The sequence below is a fragment of the Anarhichas minor genome, unplaced genomic scaffold, assembly GCF_050575085.1.
Source record: "Anarhichas minor isolate MPS153535 unplaced genomic scaffold, ASM5057508v1 ptg000062l, whole genome shotgun sequence".
Classification (NCBI taxonomy): Eukaryota; Metazoa; Chordata; class Actinopteri; order Perciformes; family Anarhichadidae; genus Anarhichas; species Anarhichas minor.
In genome coordinates, this window is record NW_027466508.1 from 474583 (window position 1) to 490633 (window position 16051).

At 43.0% G+C, this 16051-nt stretch overlaps 1 protein-coding gene across 3 annotated transcripts in view; it reads left to right on the forward strand.

Annotated features, from left to right (window-relative positions):
• Positions 1-16051, forward strand: part of mpped2a (metallophosphoesterase domain containing 2a) — a 56176-nt gene that overhangs the window by 11758 nt on the left and 28367 nt on the right. For all 3 annotated transcript variants that reach the window (XM_076077938.1, XM_076077936.1, XM_076077939.1), the window contains 2 exons: positions 8239-8420; positions 12975-13200. In XM_076077938.1, coding sequence (XP_075934053.1) covers positions 8239-8420; positions 12975-13200 — 408 coding nt within the window. The remainder of the gene's footprint in view (positions 1-8238; positions 8421-12974; positions 13201-16051) is intronic.

The window sequence follows — 16051 nt, forward strand, 5'->3', positions numbered from 1 at the left end:
TCACTGTTTTGCTTGCGATCATTTTTTCTGTAAGGTGTTCAGAAATCGCCAAATGCGTCTTACTCTACCTTCAGACACTAAGACAAGTGTTTAGATTTGTCCTGTGAGTCAGTGAGAAGGGAGACGGAGCGTGTGTTTCACATTGTTGTCGTTCTTCTGTTCTAACAGAAGCAGCAACTTAATGCTTTTATTGGTCGGTGTTGCACTCTCACTGAATCATTTGTTTTAGGTATACAAACATTCCTTTCTACAAACCCTTTCTTTCATTTAACAAAATAAACCTCAAATGTTGTTTTCTACAGGAACTTTGCCTAAATACAGCAGCCCAGAGAGGAGTTAAAAAGATTAAACTTCTGAACAGACGTTGGTCGCTAGCTGAGATACCTGCAAAGAGTTTTTATTTATAGATACCAAAACAGTATTGAGGTTCAACACCTAATCCTAATGTGTAAATATCTTCTGAAAGTATGATTATCTTTCCTGTTTTGAAGTCCATAACTGGATCTTCACATAAGCTGAGCATCCTGGATACATAAACCGCACATGTCCGTACGTTTCCACACACTGAAGCTGGCATGTCTGTTTTTTTGTTATCTGTACTTTCTGCTGTGAGCCATGTGTCCATTCACACTGCTCCACTAGTTTATTCTCCCAGCAATCTGCCGGTTGTTATTTGGCCCCCGGGGGCCACGTCGTACCCGTCTCCTCAGCCTTCCTCCCATCAGCCCTGGAGCCAGGCGGACTGTCAGCAGCACAATTAAAGGCTGTGTGTCGTAATGAAAGGGGCATTAGCAGAAGCAATTTATTTCCCAGCGCAGTGCCGGAAGGTTTCTCCGGTGCTGATATTCCAACGCAGGCTTTGTGTGCCGTACTTGGCCATTATGTGGGGGGGGGGAAGCACCCTGCCTGAACAAATGGAGTAAAGGGGGAGAGAGAGGAAGGAGGCATTAAGGCAAGAAGCCATCATTCAGCATTCTTTAAAATCAATTATCATTTGAATATTTTAGAAAAATCTTGCTTTTTTTCTTGTGAATTTCCATCATTCTGCTTCTTCTGCCTCTTTTTCCTGTTGGGTTTGCTTGTTTGCTTGTTTCTTTCTCCCACCTTTGCTTCTTTCTCTGCTCCCTTGAGCATCCCCCCCCCCCCTCCCCAAACAACACCACCACCATCACCACCTCCCTCTCCGTTATTCCTGTGTTCATTTTGTTCCTCTGAAGTTTATTGAATTAGCGCAGACAGCTGAAATGCAGAAGATAAGAGAGGCGCTCTCTCCGCTCCTCTCAGAGAAATGGTATTTCACCGTGGATGAGTGAGCGGTGTGTGTGCGCGTGTGTGAGTGAGAGTCTGCAATAGGGGGAGGGGAACTGATGCAGAGGTTATAGACAGAAGAAATGGAGAGCATTGCGTTTTGATGTTTCTCCTGAAAGAGCGATAAAGACGACGTGAGCTCAGTGGAGGAACTGTGACTATTTGGTCTCCAGTTCAGCTGAGATTTATCTTTTTAAATGTCCTATTACTGTTGCGTAGTGGACACACACACATCAAATGTTCTCCGACAGTCTTTGTTGTGAAGTTGGACAAGGAAGCGGTGAAGAGCCATTTATAGAGAGTAGAAATTGTCTTTGTTTCAGCACACCCTGCTGAGTTTATTAAGATTCATAAGAATATTTACTTCAGTCAATAAAACTAACCTTAAATACAAATTTTGTGTCATATCATAAATATTGAGAAATGCTGCTATAAACAAAGAAAGCAAAGACAATCCGCTGGATGGATGACTTGAACAATTCATCGATTGTTGCTAAATGTTCTGTTCATCAACTCAAAGATGTAACTGATTAAAAAGTTGAAAAGTTATTTTAGTGGAAACATCATTGAACCAGAAGAAAGTCCCCGCACGGTACTTTCATCACAGAGTCTCCTCTAAAGCATCTCGATTGTTTACCCAAAAAAACTCCCCTGATTCATTTTAGAAGTATTAAAAATTCAGGAAGCAAGTTGAAGGCAAATGGAAATTCTGTTTGCTCATGATTTTAATTTTCACGACCTGCAGCTCACCTCCAGTCAAACCTGAGCGGAGTGCAGTTTATATTTACTTTAAACGAACATTAAATGTGATCAGCTGACATTTCTTGCACAGTTAACGGATGGTATTTTGAGGAGGATTAATCCTGCTGCGTGTGGTGTGTGTGTGTGTGTGTGAATTTGTAAGTTTGCTGTGGGTGAAATCTATTGTGTTGCAGTTGCACACACAGAAAAAACCTCCCTGGCTGTAGAGCCGGGTTTATTGGAGCTTTGTCTCTCTGATAGCCTTTGAACCAGCGAGTGTATAAGTCTTGATCCCGTTTGTCACGTATGAACAGGTCAGCTTTAGTTGATTAGCGGTCTATTTCCACAGTTCCCCTTTGACCCCTGGAGGTTTTAGGTGACTCTCTCCTCACTGGTGGCCTTTATTGATGAGAAATCATTAGCAGGACGACCCCATTATCAATGAAGGAAGGAGAGAGGAGGAGGAGCTGGAGGCTAATCCTTCTGCAGCAGGTATGAAATGGACAGAGGACCGGGCAGTGATTGACATGTTCCTGTCTGAGACAAGTGGGCAGCTTGACCCCATTGTTGACCCCATGAACCCTGCCAGGACTGAGGGGGGCCGACCAGAACTCTAATTAATCTGGCCTTAATATTCTATGGTACTCTACAAGTAAAGAAGTTTCTGGACCCCCCCTCCCCCACATACTAGTTTTCCTTTCGACTGGTTTTCGTGGTTTAGGCTCTTTTAGCTCTTCACGTCTCGTTGCACGTATGACGTCGTGGGTCAGCAGCATCCTGCTACACTGCACAGCTGAGGGAGACAACAAACAAACATTCCAGCTGTTTGGACGTATTTCACGCTCGCTACGCCAACGAGTTCTACGGCTACTTGCGTTATCTGTAAAGTTTCAATGTTTCAAGGTTTGGCAGTAGCACCGAAAATATAACACAACCAACTTAACCAAGTCCCTCCAGAAGCATCGTACACCAGCAACTTTTACCAAGTTGTAAGTAAACCTATTTATTACCACTTCAGAGTAAATGGAGGTGCAATAAAGATCCCATGATGAAACTGAATGTCTTCTATTACTCTTTACTACAACCTGGACTGTACATTTGGTTAAAATACACCATTTATGATACAAGTTTTAAAGATATACTCAGGTGGCCAACTCGCTGTTATATTTACGAAGGTTATATCTGTACGACTTTATTGTCATAATACTTCGTAATAAGACGTAGTTTGGACAACAAACAGTCGGTTTACAGATTGTGAAAGCTGAGGATCATGTTGTCAAAACAGTACAGCACGGATATGTTCTATGAAAAGACGATCTTCCATCACGACACAGGAGCAGACTTGGTTCCTGACAAGTTAAATGTTTGGACCGTAAGAGCTCAGTGAGTTGATGTAGATGGTTTAGAAAGAGGTGTTGCACCTTAAGAGAGGAAAAACTGAATTTGGATTTCTGCAACGATCGGTCGGGTCTTTATTTTTCACATTCGAGGTATACATGAAGTTATCTCTCGTGGTGATGGATAGCGGGCTTTAAATGTAACTAATTCTAAAACGTACGATAAGAGCTTTGGCAGTTTTTTGGCCGCGCAGCAAAACACCCTCGGCCTGTTTTGGACGGCGTGAGGAGTCGAGAGGAAGCGTTGCAATCAATCACAGCGATTATGTGGCGTGCTTAAAGAGCCGGACGAGTCGGAGAGTGACACATACCGCGACCTTCTTATCTGCTGCGAGTTAAGTGTCACGTTTGAAGAAGTAAGCTCGGCCTGAACTCTGACCCTGTTTGCTTGTGTTTTTTTTTTTTTAAAAGGCCACGGAGCCCAGTGTGCTCAGTCAAATTGAATATCCTCCTCCAGACATCCGAGAGCACTCCTCCTTCCCTCCCTCTGTCTCCCCCACGTTGACTTCCACTTCCCTTGCCTCTTATTCTCCTCAAAAAATGACACCTGTAAGCAATAATTCACATTTTCCTTGTGTAGTTTTCTAATTTGCAAGCATGTTTAGAGCAAAGCGCCTCAAGCTTGTCAGGCTTTCATTTGTATTTATATGATACATGTGCTATTCATGGAGGGTACACCGTTTTTATGATGTTGTATATAAGTACTTTGAATTTGAATCTGTGGCATTATGTCGTCTGGATAATCGAGAACTTCAGAAATGAAAACAGCCGAGAAACTTTTCTTTGTTGTTTTTTTTTAAGGAAAAAAGCAAAGTGAGAGCAAATTGGCTTGAGTTCATTTATTTTTTTAAGAGAGGAAAAATGCTTTCATTCCCAAATGTGGAGCATCTTCTGTCATCTGTGAATTTTGCGATTAAGAACACAACACAAGCATGACGGGTAGGAGAACAACTGTGTGTCTGCTCGAGAAACACTGCTCTAAGTGAAAATGAATGTTAAGTTGCAGAAGTACATTTTTAAGGGACTAATGTTGCAGCTGTAGGTGAGAAGAAGTTCACGCAGTGAGGTTTCCCTCACAGACGTCTCTTCATCGAGCAGATATCTCTGCAGCCGCAGACCTCGGTTTTGTGTCAGCTCCGATGTCATGGCGGATTTGAGAGTGTGCTCCTGCCCTCCTCCAGTGCATTAGCATTTCTGCCGCTCCCCCACTCTCTTTTTTTTCTCCGCCGTCTTCCCTCTGATGTCACGCCGAAGCTCAGACATGTTAACACGAACCTTCATGCTAACACAGTTCAGTCTGTCACTGGAGAATATTGTTTTACCTGCTGCCGGAGCGCAACAAGACTTTTTCATTTTCACTGTCTCAGTTTACAATAGATCAGAGGCCTACGCTGCACTGCTGAACTCTTGTATACATTACTAATGAACCTCTGGATTGTTATACAGTCGTATGTTAACGGGAAAGACAGGGGCCCTCTCTCTCTTTGTGCGTGTGTGTGTGTGAGATTTATGCAGCACTATCATGAAGGTTTCTTGGCCCGGGCCTGCTCTTAATTGATAGGGGCTGCTGGTATTTACTTACATTCTCAGGGTGGATTAAATCTCAAAGGAGAGGGGAGGAGATGGTGGTTGTTTTTCTCCCGGCTTTGTCTTAATATGCACCCGTGTGTGTGTGTGTGTGTGTGTGTGTGCACATATACATGTACATATGTGTGTGTGTGTGTGTTTTGTCATCCCATGTGGTTCCGCGTTCGTCCTTCCTCCATGACGAGAACTGTCGAATCCTGTAAAGCTGCCCGACGTCCGGTCACCAAATCGAATCACCAGCTACGCTGCGATGCATAGTGCCGCTCTGCTGCCTTAAGTTGATGTGTTTGTGTGTGTGTATATGGGAGCATTGTTTACTGCACACAGTTAATGGTAAATACCATTATCTCTCGCTAGTTTTTCATTTTGTCCACTGGGTTTGATATGGAGTCCAGGTCTGCTCGGGTGACAGAGAATCTCGCTGGATCCAGGATGGCCGATCTGAGTTACATATGTGCAACCTCAAAATCTTGGTGGATCACTCAATCTGAGCGGTGCCATATTTCTGCAGTTTTCCTTGCAACTGTTGCAAAGAAAGATAAAATCATTGCTGCCGTGATGACCTTCCAGAAAATATTATCTTCTAATAAGCCTTCAAACTGGATCTGATTGGCCAACGCTGGATGACGTTACATTGTGTCGCAGCAAAAATTGCAATCGGTTCAACTTTACAACCTGCATTCTTTGTGTTCATCAACAGTGGCCTCATTCAAATGAATGACGGTGCTGCATTTACTCAGGCGCTGCTGTTATCTGTTAGCATGTCAGAGTAAAGGGTTTGAGCAGCCTCTTCTACCCCCCCCCCCCCAGCTTCTAATCCATCCAGTTTTGCAGAGGCTGAACCGACACACCAGTGGGTGGGGGGACTCGCCATGCAGCAAGTTTGCAGCTGCTGCCTCAGACAGTGGCCACCGGTCACAGATGGTGACGACAAATGGTGGTTGGACTACAGACAAGAATTGTTTGATATGGCGGCATACGTAGTGAGACGGCAGCAGTTTGACTTTTCTGTGCCGTTACTACAGATTTCCATTGTTTAATATCTCTGGTTGTATTTGGCATTTTTGGTCGGAGTTGTAAATCTGTAAATTTGACTACTTTGTGTACTTAATCCAAACTACACACAGTGGCGACACGTTACAGACGTTGACCAGCTTGTCCACCGTTAAAACAACCGTGCAGATGACTGTTGAAGTCCAAAACATAACAACAGACTCCGGGCTGTTAGTGAACCTTTTTCCCATCTAATATTCCACTCAACATGTCACAGAGATGGGAAAACAGGAAAATTGCATCTAAAATAAGACTCAAATGCAACGTTGCCTCCCCTTCAGTAAGATTTTCTTTTGTGCCGAGGTGCCCATTTTCTCCATCTCTGTTAATGACGTCTTCTCCAGTCTGAAACCTTTTTGATTTCATCTGCTTCTGTAGCTGTGTTTATGCCATGTTTGTGCAAAGATGCGAGTTAACTGTGTGCGTGTGTGTGTGTGTGTGTGTGTGTGTGTGTGTGTGTGTGTGCGCTTGTCAGATTGGAGATTGCAGCGTTGATTATGTGTCTGATGTTTTCGACAGAGTGACATCCCTTCTAATGAAATAATGGTCTGGTGGCAGAGTGCTGGAGGATTGCACATAGTAGACTTCAATTACAGACAAGATGATCCCCTCCCCCCTTTCCTTTCAGTCAGAAAAAAAGTACGTTTTTTTTCTTCCTTTTTAACAGACGTACTTACACCGAACAAAAAGGCTGAATAAAAGGCTTCCTTTGCAGCCAGACTTAGGGTCTAAGTGTTTTTTTCTTCCAATAATGGATTGAAAGAACATGGCATGCCTTAATTCACCGTCTCTTTAGCCAATCTGATGCCACAAAACAGCCATTGCCCTCCTTGTGAGCACAAATCAACCCGAGCGCTGGTTGTTTGCCAGCCCAGACTGCCACATCTTTCACCGTTGTAATGTCTCCTCTTTTCTTCCAGATGCATTTTGCTCTGCTGCATGCATTATTCTGTGGACCGTGTAATTTATGTTTCACAACAAATGATCTTTTTAAGGTTCCAGTTTTCAGCTGTGCCCCTTCTGCAATCTGGTATGAAATTAGCATACATTTCCTAAAAATATGCTTCTGGATCGAGTGAACCTTTTTTTTTTTTTTTTTCTTTTAAATATCACAAAGAGGAAAAAGGGCACCTTCTTTGAATTGCAGCTCTTTTTTACAGAAATAATGTTCAAAATTCTAAAATAAAACCGAAGGCAGATGTCTCATGAATAAGTGGAACGTTGCATTACATTAACATGGAATCAAACGTACTTGACTGTTGACACTGTTTCTTAAAATTTGCTCGGTGCTTTTTCAGATTGAAGGCATTATGAGAGCGCCACGGCTAAAGACGCTTTTTGCAGACGGTGAACTGTCGAGGTCTGAAAATATTTACAAACTGTGCTGACAGCTTCTGAAGTTGAAGATAAAATTATAATTCATTATCATAATTACAATGCAACTTTGTAGATTGAGTAGACAGATTTACATTTATACTTAATTTAAAAGGAGAACACGATTGTTTACGGTTTCAGTTCTTTTCACAGTGTCATTTTTATATTATTTGGATACTGACATAACTCAAACATAACTTGAAATTCACTGAAGTTTATATTGGGCAGCATGTTGTGAAAAGAGACTCTTGTTGTTGGGTCAGGTGATTGACAGATTAGAGCATAAAGAAATCTAGCAGTGACCTGAAAACAGTTTATTCAACACGATAACAGAAGTGCAAATCATTAATTATGTTGTGGGTGTGGAAGCTGTTCGTACTGTACAAAGAATGAACAACATCACATCTTTTTTGGAGGGAGGGAGCCAAAAAACAACAAACTGAATTGGGTTCAGTGAAACGGAGTTGCTGACATTATAAATGTCAACCCACCGATGCATAATTTACTGTTTTATTACAGTTTTCTTTTTTTCAGTGTATGCTATGTAACCTTATTTGAAAGCAACATGGGGTGAGAAAGGGGGCGATGCCATGCAGCAAAGTTCCCCGTCTGAACCCAATCTATAATTTAATGAAAAGAATAATATCAGAACTGAGAAGCCACTGCTGATGGATTTCAGAATACTTTGGTTACTGTATCATTATGGAGGTAAATGTGACATTTTATCATGACGTGGAGTTGAGGACTCATCGTCTCTTTTGTTTCATTGTCTTTTCAGGGTGGACCCCATTCCTTATGACAATCCCAAGCCAACAGGACACACCAGGTTTGTGTGTGTGTCAGACACGCACTCGCGTACAGACGGCATCCAGATGCCCTACGGCGACGTGCTGCTGCACACGGGCGACTTCACCGAGCTGGGCCTGCCCTCCGAGGTTAAGAAGTTCAACGACTGGCTAGGTATTAACCTGCTTAAGACACACATTCATCCGGTCGCACGCATGTTTTTCACACTCGCACAAAGCTGACTGGCTGAAGCTCGCACGTGAACAGAGGGACGGGCAAAGGCACGAGACGTGATGCACGTATAACCAGGAGCTGGACCACACATTGACTTCCACCCCCTACTGTTGACTCACAACTGCTGTGCTAAAGTGTCCAGTTTAACCCTTCTGACCTAACACCCTGGCTCAGTTAACCTTTGACCCCTCCCTCTGGCCCCATGCTGTGGGTGGGAGCGCTGAGCTGCGTGTGTATGTTTGATCTGTCCCAGCAGCAAGTGTTTCTTCTCTCGACCCTACAGGGGAGAGCTGAAGCATTTTTTGGCCCTCTAATGTAGTCATGTTTGTCTGATGTTCTCTCTCGCCAAGGGCATAAATCAATAAGTGCCACCCAATCGCACTGGCCTGTAAAGTTTTAACACATTTGAATTCTTTTGTCTGTGCTTCAGTCGTTTGTGTTTTTGCCAGTTGATCAGCTCTCAGCAGGTGAAACAAAACGACCGGAGCACAACGTCTAAAAGATGGAACACAAAGCAAATTTTAGAGTCACGATTTCATATAAAGAAAATTTAAAGACGCAAGTGGACAAATTTGCCCCGGGAGGCAGAGACATACGTTTAAAACTCAGACCCTATATTTATAAGTGTTGCGTCACCCATTGGTTTGTGGATTGCGGGTTTGAAGCCTCAAGTCCGACATTTTGGTTGTAGCCAGTTTACTTTTTAGAACCAGAAATTACCATATTTCTGGATAAGAGGGTGGCGCTGTGGAAGAAGGAGGCCCAGCAGGTTGCTGTTATCAGCGGGCACGAGGTAGCTAGCTAGTTTGATTAGCATGGTGCAGTCGTAATTAAAGTTATCTGTGACAGCGAAAACACAGGCTTCTTTGTAATGAACAGCCGACTCCTTAGTGTCTTTTTGTACAACCGCTTGCTGAACAATGAAACTGATTGGTGTGCATGCTAGTTGCACCCAGTGACTCTCATTGGCTGTGAGGGGAGAGAAAAGATCCAAAAGTCCAGTGGCCAAGGGGAAAATTTACTTTGTGTTCTATCTGAACAGAACTCCGCAATTTTCACTCAATAGTGCAGCTTATGCTCAAAAAAGTGGCAAAGAGGATGAGACGATTCAAGAAACAGAAAGTGGCTCAAAGGGAAGATTTTAGATTGGCTTTTACCTCAAAATCCATGTTCATTTACCAACTCATGACATAATGTTTCTGCTGGGAGGGAAGTGTGTATATATATATATATATATATGTATATATATATATATATATATATGTATATATACATATATATATGTAACCATTAGGTTTTCTTGACATAGACTAGACGGTGAATAATTACAAGAATGTCAAAAGAGTAAAAGAAATCAGATTCTGATGTGTTTTTCATTATATCAGAGTAAGAACCTTTTAGATTTATTTAAAAAAAAGTAAATCCCTTAGCTCAAAGTGGCATTGCTCTCAAAATCTATGTTTGGAGTATCAGACACTCCCCCCTGCAGAGTTGAAAGGTAGCTGTCAGAGTTTGGCCTCGCCAAAGACGACAGCGGCAGCAGTCAGTCTGGATTCACAGCAGTTACAGTTGGATACCAGCATTGACCCAGTTTTCACAGCAAAACTCAGAAATCCGGAGGTCTGCAGAGACTTTTCAAACGGCTCCTGCAGCATAATCCACTTCTCTACTGTCCGTCAGTATGCTCTGCATGTTCAGTCGTATTTCAGCAGAATTTACCTAAAACATAGCTTCCATCTTGATCCTCGCGCACTTCCTGTCAAACTCGCCGCCTCCTGCTCTTCCACTCCTTTGCTGTGTGTAAACGTGAGGCCAGAAACAGAACCTGGGTAAACACTGTTAGCTCTGTCAGCACTGTTGCCGTTGTTTGCGCTGTTAGCACAGTTAGTTGCTAACAGCGTATTGTGAAAAACACTTTCAATTGGTGCTTTTGTCTTCTTAAATCTTAATACAAATATAAATCTGCCTTCTTGAGAGGTATGACAAAACATTTCTATTCACACGTAGTTCTGCTTTCATTTTCTCTTTCATACCCATTCGTGGGCGACGAATAAGAAATAAATCTAGGTGTATCACTCCAACAGTCCTCTGTAAGATGTTTCACGGCAGCAATAAAAAGCAGCAGAAATTCCCAGTAGAGTAATGGAGATGGAGTTGTTTGATGGTAATTATGTTTCCCCTGTCTTTTCCCTGCGTGGTGGTGGTGGAGAGGATGATTCGCTTTGGGTAGTGTGTGTGTGTGTGTGTGTGTGTGTGTGTGTGTGTGTGTGTGTGTGTGTGTGTGTGTGTGTGTGTGTGTGTGTGTGTGTGTGTGTGTGTGTGTGTGTGTGTGTGTGTGTGTGTGTGTGTGTGTGTGTGTGTGTGTGTGTGAGTGTGTGAGTGTGTGTGAGAGTGAGAGAATGGATGTGTGATCCAGTTAGAGTGCTGGGGGAACTGAGAGACGGCTCTTTCTTATAAGGTTAGACTGGAATTTATGATCCTGAGACGCGACAAGAGCTAATTTAAAGTAGCGGGAATGAAACCTATGGACCGGGGAACCATGATTCTTTCATTTTCAGCATTAGAGAACACACACACACACACACACTTTAGACGGATGCGGTGGAATTATTTTATCTATTTGCTTTGAACCAGCGTATCCTGATTGGATTTTCATTCTATTCGGTTTCTATTATCTTTATTTCCAATTGTGCACTTGACCGCTGCAAAATTGAGAAGTGCATTCGCACCTTTTCTTTCTCTCACTTTCATGAGGTAAAAGCGTTTTTATTTAACAAATACGTTTTATTCGATTCTTTATTCGATTTGCCCTTTTGGCATGCGTCATAACCTTCTGTTACTGGCCAGAGCAACACAGAGCAGAGGAGCAAACGGATCAGAGCGAGTCATGAAAACGGGTCTAATGTTGGTGAGCAGAATACTTTTCCTTCAGTCAATCTCCGTGTCGTACGCAAAGGATTTTACTTTTGTACAGTTTTTGTAAAAATCCACTAAACGTTAAATATAGCTGCTAAAGATATGTGAAGTCTAGACCTATACACTTTTAAATCAAACTACATTCAGCTCTGTTTAATCAGACGCCATGATGACTTTATACCTGCAAAACACAAAAACCAGCTGATGGCGATTAAACCTTCCAAAGAAACCATAATTGATGTAGTTTTAGCCAATGAAAAGAAAATCTACACAACTCTAATTTCATTTTTTGAAATTAATTTTGAGTCCGTATGATTCATGCTTGAATACATAAAATCAACATTGTTGTTATAATAGATTATAATTTATAACATAATCCCTCAGCCTGTTTATTACAGAATGCAGCAGATTATTACTAAATGCGGGTGTATGACATAATACAGTGAAGATGTATTTATGTAGTTATTACATAATGATGTGTTATTACATAATGGGTTGTGACTAGCAGCTTTATAGATTATATTGCCTGGGTTGGGGGTCTCCTGGTTAACTCTAGTCATAAATTAGCCTGTTGATGAGTGTAAACAGAACCTACAGAGCTGGCTTTAAAAGACAGAGGAAGAACAGTTTCAACAGGAAGCCTAAAAACCAGATTGAAGAAGAGGAAAAGCAGAAATATAGAGAAGGAGCAGAGGGGTGATGAAGGCCAGAGCCTTCCGTTGAGTGCTCAATCTGCTGGAATAAAGCGGTAAGTCAGTTTCTTGATGGCGAAGGGGAACCGGGACAAATCACCTGGCAGAGGAGAGCGAAAAGGGCACCGCAGAAGTTGAAAGATGAGGGGATGAGAATTGTAATAGATGTTCTTCTCCATTTAGTTCAGGTTCATGCTTTTTCCAGCTGCCCGCCGTCTGCAGAGATGGACGGTGGCCTGCTGGGGTCAAGCAGAGCCGTCAGCTGTGGTTGTAACCTGTTTGAATTGAAGTTTTTTTTTTTCCCCTCCACTAATCTGAGTTTTCTTTCCAGACGTGCTCTGTGCTCTGGGTTAGGCATTCAGGGAGCTACTGAGGAGAGTTTATATGCTGCTAGAAGAAAATATTAGGTCGACCTGCTGTTTCTGTAGAAAAAGACCGTTTGATTTGATAAAATGCTGTCCTGCATCCCTAACAGGAAGCTGTAACTGAAGTAAAGGACACCGACTGTTACAACTTTTGGACAAGATTTATGCAAAACTAGTGAACAAGCATTTATAAATTAATTTGCTGGTCATCCTGGAAGTCCAGACTCCTACTACGTAACTGCAACGCCCTCTGTTCAGTTCTGTTCATCACTTCAGTCAGTTAGTTCAAAGAAATGTCCTCATCAGCTACATATTGGTGGAGCGACTGTTCCTCATGTGCTTTGCAGTCTCTGCAAATGGTTTGTTTCAGGTCAGAGGTAGCGAGGAGGAACAAAGTATGAAAAGAAAGAGATGCAGACTAGAGCTTAACACATGTGGATCCATACGTGGATACATAAGTGGATACGTACGTGGATACGGGACTTCATCTCACCAGATCCTCCCTCTCTTGTCTCTTCCAGGTGGCCTCCCGTACGAGTTTAAGGTGGTGATCGCCGGCAACCACGAGCTGACCTTTGATAAGGACTTTATGGCCGAGCTGGTCAAGCAGGATTACTACCGATTCCCCTCAGTGTCCAAACTCAAACCCGAGGACTTTGACAATGTCCAGACGCTCCTCACAAACTGTGTGTACCTGCAGGACTCGGACGTCACCATAAAGGGATTCCAGATATACGGGGCGCCATGGTAAGATCGCCGACCTTCCTTTTTGCTTTCCATCCAAAACTTCTCTACTTTCTGTCTTTCATAACCGCTGAGTCGAATTTCTGTCTCATTGTGTTGTGGATCCCTGAGGTGAAGGTGTGGCCTTCCCCTCTGTCAGTGTTTGGCTGTTTCCCAGCTGCCCTCCCTGCAGTGACTCTGTCCTCTCAGCGAGGCGCCTCTCTTACATGCAGGGTGCTATTCCCAGCTCGCACATTCCTTTATGAGCTCGAGCCCTCGCCTGCCCCCCGAGCTTACGTTACACCTGTGTTTTGACACGGGGTTAAGTGATACGCGTGGTACCGGGACACTCTTGTCAATAGGCTCTCAGGTGTGGAAAGAACGTAGAGAGAGAGAGAGAGAGAAGGGGAGCGGGGGTGAAAGCAGCTTGTGTTCAACAAACAGAGGCAGGTGGGAGTGAGGGGTGTTTGTGCAGAGAAAGTACTCATAGCCACGATGGAAGAAAACTCTGCTGAGATGCGTGCTGCATTCCTGGATGTATAACTTCTCATTAAGCCCAAAAAATACTTTGTTTTGTTTTTTGAATTGGTGTCATTTTAAAATTGACTGTACGTTCTGGAGCATGAGGAACACAACAATGGTTTTGTGTTTGGCAGAAAGTGTTTCCCAGAGATATGATCATGTATTTATTTTAAAAGCAACGGCAATATCCAGTATTTTTACACCTATATCACACAAAAATGCTTTATTTTTTATTGCGCAGATGCACAGAGGTTGAGGCTTTTACAGCTGCTTACTTTATTATAAGAACAATATCTTAAAAAAGGCTACGATACTTCTGTAAATAAACCTTAAGGGAAAGCAACTTGGAAAATGAATCTCTCTCTATCTATCTATCTATCTATCTATATATATATATATAATGAAGCTAAAATTAGCATTTTGTTTCTGAATAAATCAATGAGCAAATTCAGAATGGATTTTTTTCCACTTTGATTGCCTAACTAATCTATTAATTGACGAATCATTCGGCATTGTTTTTCTACAGAGTTGATCTTAGATTGATGCTGGGTTAGCCAATACAGATGTGTGCTTCTAAAGATCCTTTATTCTCATCTTGGAGATGCCGTCTCTGATCCATTCAGCTTTGTTATAGTCCCAAAGAAAGAAAGTCCTGTCGTCCGGTCTGAACTGCTGTTGTCCGACTGTATTTGAACCGTCTTGCAGCTTGACCTCGGCTCGCCGGCTCTGCTCCTGTGTGTTTTGTTTTGTGACGGTCGAGGCTGAAACTTCCTCCGTCCTGCTCTCTGCTCTCTTTCTCTCTCTCTTTCTGTCTCTCTCTCTCTGTGTGTGCAATGGTTCTCACAAGTCCGCTCCAGACTTAAAATAACTATTTAGGTCACACCTTCATCCTTTTAGTGGCTATAATTAGCAGGTTTGCAGCCTGGCTTCAGAAGTGGCAGAGGATCAGATCCCAGCATTCCTCCGACATCACAGCAGCAGGAAGAACAGATTAGCTGCTCTCTTTTTTTCCCCCTCCATCCTTCCTCTCCTCCATCCTTTGGTTTGAAAGAAGAAGGATGCTGCCCTCCCCCTCCCCCTCCCTGGTGGGTGTTTAGTGTGAGGGCTGGTAAGTGTCTGTTGTGACAGCTGGGGGTCTCGTGAGAGGCGGAGTGGACAGCTTGGCCACCCCCACCCCTCCTCGTCTTCGGCTTCCTCACCTCCTTCACACCCATATGCCATCGTGGTCCCGAGGTCTGGCCTGCTTGTCCGGTGTGAGGTCTCACTTAGCCCTGCAGTGACCCCTCACTTCATCAACAGCTCACCAGCTCGCCGCCTGGGTGGCCGAGCTCCTCCGAGCCCTCGGCGGTCTGCTGCGGCAGCACCAGGACTCGTCGGCATCACTCAGGAAACGTAGCGTGTAACCACCACCCGATAAACGCTGCAGTGGTCTGCTCTGCCGCTGTTAAAACACAATCAAACCGTATGTTAGGTTTTCAGCTCGCTGGCCGGTTCATCCAATCGCACATCTGCTTTCAGTGGTCTGAAGTACGGATGAAATATCTGGATTTTGTTTTCAGCCGATGCGATAACCAATAATTAACTGCTTCTCGATAAGATGTCCGATAGTTTCACATTAAAAAGGAAGTTAATAACCTGTAGTTTATTGTGCACACCTGAGGGTAAGAAATGCTAAGATACGTATATGAGCAAAGACAGATGACCTAACTAATCTAACAAGCTAAATCCCTTTTGTTATCGCAACTAAAGCAAAGAAACGTTCTGCCTGTGATTTGCTGTTTTTCGACAGCAAAGTGCAATTTAGTTGTTTTCCTCTGTCTGATGTTGCACTTGTCAAGTCAATGAAAACAATTTGGCTTTGTATTATCATCCGATAATTTCTGAGGCGAGATATATATCATGCATCCCTAGTCTGAAGTTTTGCGGTCTTTTACTCGTTACATTTTTCAAAGTAAATTGATAATTTCAGGTTTACCAACCAGAAGTCATTAGCTTTTGTGACCTCAAATGTTTTGTTTTGTCCCACCTCCGTCTCTAAACCTGACAAATGTCAACGACAAACAAAATACCATCAAAAGGACGTCTCCCAGTTTTAGCCTTTAGCTTGTTTCAGTTCTAACAAAGCAGTTTGCTTTCTTTTTGAATCCATAATCCACTCTGCATGTATCATAAAAGAGCAGCAACTTTAATGTTTCCTTCACAGCTCCTCTGTTGGAATCCACTGAAATAGTTAATGATTTGTGATTTTGCAAAACACATTAACTTCTGGATCAATTAGTCAGATTTCTAGCTCAAGAGCGAGCCGGACTGTGAAGTTTCCTCTCGGACATCGTGGAGAAGCAGCAGGTGACGG